This window comes from Pteropus vampyrus, unplaced genomic scaffold (assembly GCF_000151845.1).
Source record: "Pteropus vampyrus isolate Shadow unplaced genomic scaffold, Pvam_2.0 Scaffold341, whole genome shotgun sequence".
NCBI lineage: Eukaryota > Metazoa > Chordata > Mammalia > Chiroptera > Pteropodidae > Pteropus > Pteropus vampyrus.
This window is the reverse complement of record NW_011889122.1, coordinates 788,636-794,902: the sequence shown is the minus strand read 5'-3', so window position 1 is coordinate 794,902 and position 6,267 is coordinate 788,636. Positions and strand designations below refer to the sequence as shown.

The 6,267-nt window shown below is 57.5% G+C and overlaps 1 protein-coding gene across 3 annotated transcripts in view; it reads right to left on the bottom strand.

Annotated features, from left to right (window-relative positions):
• The window catches only part of LOC105304448, a 14,882-nt gene extending 8,816 nt beyond the window's left edge, over positions 1-6,066 (bottom strand). Inside the window, exons 1-2 of one of the 3 annotated variants that reach the window (XM_023522365.1) lie at positions 5,319-6,066; positions 4,037-4,189 (exon numbers count right to left, since the gene is read on the bottom strand). In XM_023522365.1, the coding sequence (XP_023378133.1) occupies positions 4,037-4,115 (79 nt within the window). In that variant the 5' untranslated portion in view covers positions 4,116-4,189; positions 5,319-6,066. Of the gene's footprint in view, positions 1-249; positions 712-4,036; positions 4,190-4,325; positions 5,012-5,318 lie in introns of those variants that run through there. The other 2 variants (XM_023522364.1, XM_023522366.1) reach the window with 2 other exon arrangements.
• Positions 6,067-6,267: the final 201 nt, after the last annotated feature.

Here is a 6,267-nt window from a genome sequence, read left to right as displayed (position 1 = left end):
CAGCCCCAGCACAGCCTGTTGCATGGTGGATGGTGGTTGTTAACAAGCCAGCCCCCCTCAGCATGTGGGGTCCTCCAGGGCTAGGAAGGAAGCATCTTATGACTCTGCCTGGTCCCCTCCAGCCCTCAGAGTGACGCCACGATAAACAGTGAAGGAAGGAAGGAATAAACGAGCAGAGGGATGAATGAACGGAAGCACAAAGAAACAGGGCGAGGACTTGCTGCCCGCGGCGAAAGGTCGGGCTCGTACCTTTGGAGGCGTTTTGGGGATGACTAGCCTTTTCGGGTTCTTCGCTCCCGTGGAATCTTCTGTAAACTCTTCTCCGGTGCTCTCTCAGTGTCAAAAGTTGGCCTTGGGGCTGTGTTCGGGCTGCTCTCGAGTCTCACTGGACAAAATTTGCAGCTCATCGTCGGCCACATCTTCTTCCAGCCTGGACTTCTTCTTAGGCCAGCACTTTCCAAAGCCGAATCTGAACATCCTTCGCCTCTGCCCCATGCAGCCGCCCGGCCCCGCAGAAGGCTGACACTCAGCCAAACCCAGGCAACAATGCGAAGAAGCTGGACGGCTACCAGAGAAATATGCTCTCGCCGAAGATAAGGAAGCCGACGTTGCTTGGAATTCCCCAGATTTCACTGACCAGAACTTTCCCTCCAAGCAAAGATGGGAATGGCAGGTTGATTATTCAGTCTGTTCCCCTGACATCTCGGGCTGGCCCCATGACGGAGCAGAGGCCATGCAGTTAGTCAGGCCACGCGAAGCTTGCAGACGGTGGGCCACCACCGTCACCACCGCCGCCACCGCCGTTCAACGTGAGAATGAGCTCTTGGTCGGCGTGTTTAAACGTCTATCATTAAAGAAGAAATTACTCACAGCTGTGATTTCTTTCTATTTTCCTTTAATTATAAAATATACACAACGCAGAACTGACCATCGTGGCCGTTTTTACGTGCACAGTTCAGTGGCAGTAGGGACAGTCACTGTTGTCCGACTGTCACCACCGTCATCTCCAGAACTTTTTCCATCTTGCAAAACTAAAACTCTGTCCCCATCAAAGACGAGCTCCCCACCCCTCCCCCGGCCCCGGGCGCCACCATTACGCTGTCGGCCTCTCTGCCCCTGGCGACTGCAGGTACCGCGTACAGAGTGTGTCCTTCTGTGACCTTACACAGCGTGACGCCCTCGATGTTCGTTTATGTTGCAGCCGGTGCAGAGCGTCCTCCCTTTTCCAAGGCTGAGCAGTATTCCATTGTGTGGACGGACCGCACCTCCTTTACCCGTCATCCGCTGATGGACCCCTGGGTTGCTGCCACCCTTCATTTAGCTGCTGTGGCCAGTGCTGCCATGACCGTGTGGAGTGCGCACATCGGTTCGAGTCTCTGCTTTCGACTCTTAGCTCTGGTCTCGTCCTCACGGGCGATGGCGTTGTCACCACTGTGGTTCCAAAAGCTCCACGAGCCCGTCGCTTGTCCGCATGGGACCCCATTTCACAGCAGGAGAGGCTGAAGGGGGAGGCTTCCCAGAGGCGTCCGCCGGACGGTGGCCCCGGCAACACCGCCGAGCTCTGGAGTGGGGTCGGCTCCCGGATGCGCATCCGCGCTTTCCAGCTGTGGTTACTGACGCCGACACTTAGATCCGCCCTCGCCCAGCCTGCCACGCTCACGCACCGCCCAGGGCGCCCCGCAATGCACTCGCGGTCGTCTACCTGGACGCCACGCGTGCCGTGAGCTTCCTGTCACTGCCGTAACTAAGGACCACAAACTTAGTGGCCTACACCACACGCGTTTATTATCCTGTGGCGTCAGAGGCCTGGCACGCTCGCCGGGCTGCGCTCCTGCTGGCTCTAGGGGACAGTCCCCTTTCTGCTTCCCTGCCATCAAGACGCGTCTGTACTCCTTGGCTCGCGGCCCCCGCCTCTGGCCTTCGGACCCAGCAATAGGCCTGGCGCCCGTCCACTCCGACCTGTACTCAGCCTCCCTCTTCCACTGGTGAGGACCCTGCGGTGGCATCTGGAACGCTAGAAAACCCAGGCTTAGTTAGCGCCCCTCGTTAAGGTCGGCTGATCGCAACCTTAATTCCACCTGTGACCTTAGGGCTCCTCGGCCACGATGCTCATGTTGTCATTGGTCCAGAGTAGGACGCGGGCATCCTGGGGGCAGTCTGTCCAGCACATGCGCCATCAGCTAAAGCCTTTTCCCCTCCTGGGGCAGATTCGGGGGACACTCTCCAATCCCCACGCCATCTCACTCACCCGTCCTCGACCCCTCCCCCACCCAGCGTCCAGCTCTTTCCCTGCCCAGGACGCCACGGCACGACACCACGCACCTCGTCCATTCTTAGGGACACAATTCAGCATTCCAGAACGTTCTTCTATTTCTAGAACCGTGCCCAGGCTCCCTGGGACTGTCACTCTGTGTGTATGAGTCCTGCTCATGGAGGATGAAACACATGTGCGTCTACGTTTCACGAAGAGACACAGAGCCCCCAGCCTCGGAGGTTCCGGCATCTCCCCTCACACACAGTGTGACCCGTCGTCCCCCACGTGTTGCGAAATGTGGTTCCCATCTCTTGCTGAGTGTTCTTCCCGGACGATCTCCCTACCCCTCGCGACAACCCTAGAACATAGACACTCATTTACAAATGGGGAAACTGAGGCTGGGCGAGACAACAGATGCCCCCAAGGGCCCACAGCTGGAAGGTGCTGGAACCAGGGCGCGACTCCCCACGAGTGGCTTCCAGGACCACTGCTCCTATGCAGAATGTGGGGAGATGCTCACGGACCCCGACTGTCCCTTTTCCTCATGCAAAGACTTTGGAGCTACGGAGACCAAAGCACGGTGTGTCCAAAATCCAGACCCAACGAGACGCTCCGACAGCCCGGAGGGACACCATAGGGACATGCTTCCCCAGCCAAGTGCCCAGTACGCGTGCTCACGGTGCCCCCAGGGGAGAGGGGCCGACCTTCCGCCTGGTGGGACGACCGGTGAGTGTCAGCATCCCACGAGAGACTGGCGAGTGTGACCAGGACTTGGAATAACGCCCGTCTCTGGTGCACTGCGGTGGCAGGGTCCTGGCATCGTCCCGGGTCTGGCAACCGGGGCGTGCAGGTGCCCCTCGATTCCAGGGTCCCCTGCCTGCAGCACAGGTAAGCAAGTGGCCTCAGACTCCCGTGTCCAGGAGACAAACAAGCGTCGGCAGCCCTGACCAGGCCATTGGAGTGGGGCAGGGGCAGGGGGCGGGTGACGTCTGAACGGAGAACAAAAGCCCACCGGCCGGGCTGGGGGCCGACAGCAGAGGCCGCTGTCCTTGAAGGTCCCTACCACAGCACTGCATGCCCGGCTCCTGTGAACTGACCCACAGCAGGCTTAGGCCACTTTGGACAGGGCTGACGGGCCCCAAAGGCAAGCACGGCAGGCTGGACAGACGGCAGCTCAGGGCTGCCCCCCGAAGGCTTCTGCTTCCTCCAGGAGGAAAGGGTTTTGCTTTCGGATTTCGCCTTCTTCCTGCCATTCTGCAGTTTCTCGGAAAACACATAAAAGTTCTGGCTCACTTCCCTCTGGCAGACGTTGAGACAACACACGGCCACATCCTCGCCCGGCTTCCAGCCTCGAACACAACTGTCCCTCCGAGGGGACGAAAGCCATCTCTTCCGACTCGTGCCCGTTTGCGTCTGTACTGAGTTCTCACGGCCCAAAACGTTTCCCCTTCCTCTTCTCTAAAACTCTTTGACGACCTCCCCCCCAAAGTTCTCCCTGAACCTCACATTCTCCCAGGTGCCTCTGATCCGAGGCCTCTCACCTGGGCTGCCCCTCCCCAGGCACTCGCTGGGCTGTGCCCTCATGATTATGAAGGGACCTCAAAGTCTCGAATAGCCTTCTGGCCCCTCCCACCTCCCTGCCTCCCGGCTCCCCCTCTGTGCCGCCCACCCCGGCACCCCAGGCCTCGGCCCCGGCTGCATCTGCCCACCCTCCACCCTCACTCTCTCACTCTGGCCCCCAAGACGAGGGCAAAGCAGCCTGCTGTGCACCCCATGACCCACCTCTTCCTCCTCTCCGTCCAGCGTCCCTTTCCGGTGGCGGCAGCTGGGCGAGTCTGAGCCCAGGTTCCCCAGGTGACATTTTCAATAGACGAAAGGTGACGGTCAACTTAGAAGGTCTTACATCAAGGCGGCTGCGTTGATTTTCTTGTTAGCCTGTGAAGGGTCATATTTCCGTTGGAAAAGTCACTCCTCTGGCCCTGCTACCTGTGGTGGCCAGGTAATGGCAGGAGAGAGCAGCACAGGGCGGGGACAGGAGCGGGCAGGGCAGGAGGAAGTGGAGCACGGTCACCTGGAGGAAGAAGGGACAGGGCAGGGAGCCAGCGGCTGCCCACGGGAGGGTCCTCGGGTCCTGGGAACCTCCTCCCACCTACTTGTCACTGTCCGCAGCCCTTGGGCTCTGATCTAACCCTGCTTACTTCTGACAAGCGCGGCCTCAGCTGCGCTCCCCAGTGGCTGATTGACCTGGAGCCACACCTGGCTGGCTCGGCTGGGCCTGTCCCAGACGCCTCGGGGCTTTTTCACCCCCTGAGAAGAGGACAGAGCCTGGGGTTGCTGGGAGGGATAAAGGAGGCCATCATAGGCAGGCGTGCCCACCCCCCAGGCCACCCGGTTAGCTTTAAGCATGCTTCCTCAGAGAGCACAGCTGCTGTCGCCACCTAGTGTCCACGGGGGGAACTGTCCGTGGGCGTTTGGCCCGTTGTCCTCCAGGTAACGCCCAGAGAGAGGAACCCGGGTCCTGCCCTCAGGAGAGAGCGAGACTCTCAGCAACAGGGGAAGTTTTCGGAGTAATATTTCAATAAACATTTGGAGGCTCGGACGTTCTTTCAAGAAAAATCCTCTCTCACACACACACAGAAAGGCAGAGAATGGAACGACGATGGTGACCAAGGCCCCCCAGGGTGCCCCTGTCGCCCGACAGCACTGTTAGACACCGCGCGGGTCTCCGGCGTCGAACACTCACTGTCGCCGGGGACTGCGGCCTGCCCTTGTTCACTCAAATCGACAGTGAGGAAAGCATTTCCGGTGTGGCCCAGCTCGTGCCCACTGAAGGATGTGAAGTAACATTGACTCCTGCCGTGTGTGCCTTCCGATGCCTTCTACACTCCCTAAGCTCGCCAGATTCGGCAATGAACTGAATTTTATTTAAGCGGGACTCCCGGTTAGACTTGTGTTCCAGATAAATAACAAAGACCTTTGCTTAGTCCCGTCCACATGCGTGCCGTGTATGGGATAGATTTACACTTAAAAAATTATCTGTTCTCTGTCTAACATTCAAACTGACCTGGTGTGCTTTATTTTACCTGGCGACCATAATTTCACTCCATCTTTTAAAAATGCTGGTCTCGATCTCCTGACCCGACGTTACTGCCTGCTAGAGAGTCACAAGCCCCAGTGTGACAGGACTGTGAGCATTTCCTTCCACAGGGGACACCAAAGTGAGGGGACACTCTGTGGAGAAAGTTGGATTCAAACCGGGCAGGCACCACCTGCCAAGAGCCGCCTGCCTTTTAGCTTCAGACGGGAGCAGTGCCCTGTCTAGACGCCACCGATGATGCTCAGATCAACCCGAGAGAAATCTCGGTGAGTCTTCAGGTGGCCATGTATGTCCTAAATGAACGCGCTCACTTTCGTATGTCTAAGGACAAAGAGAAAATAGGTTCACAAACAGTCTGTCAACAGGAAAGACGTCGCTCAGTACTTTGTAACAACTTGGACCGTTGCGTTTTCCTCCAAGGACATATGGCGATATTCTTTCACAATTTCTGACGTTTATGAACAAAATCTGATGCCGCGCCTAAGTGAATAAATGCTGAAGGCAGGTGTGTTCCAAGAGACTGGAAGAAAATGCACGATGCGGAATGTTTAAAATCCATTAAATCGATCATTCTGGAATCTCTGTGTTTGTTTTTGTCCTCAGGATATTCCACATATAGCGGCCACAGTGATGCTTCTCCAGCAAAATGCTCATTGGGTCACCCCTCTCTTTAAAGACAATTGTCTTTAGTGGCTTCTGTGGCTTCCCTCAGCACTCGAAATAAAAGCCGACATTTGTTTCTCTCTCTCTTCTGTAAGTGACAAGGCCGTACACGATCTGGCCCTTTTTGACGTCTCTAAACACAGCTTCGGGGTGACTTTCGTCCAGCGGAGTCCTCGCTGTACCTCCACATCGCGGGCACGTTTCTGACGCAAGGGCTTGCTCCTGCCCCGCACGCGGGCTGGACGGCTCTCCG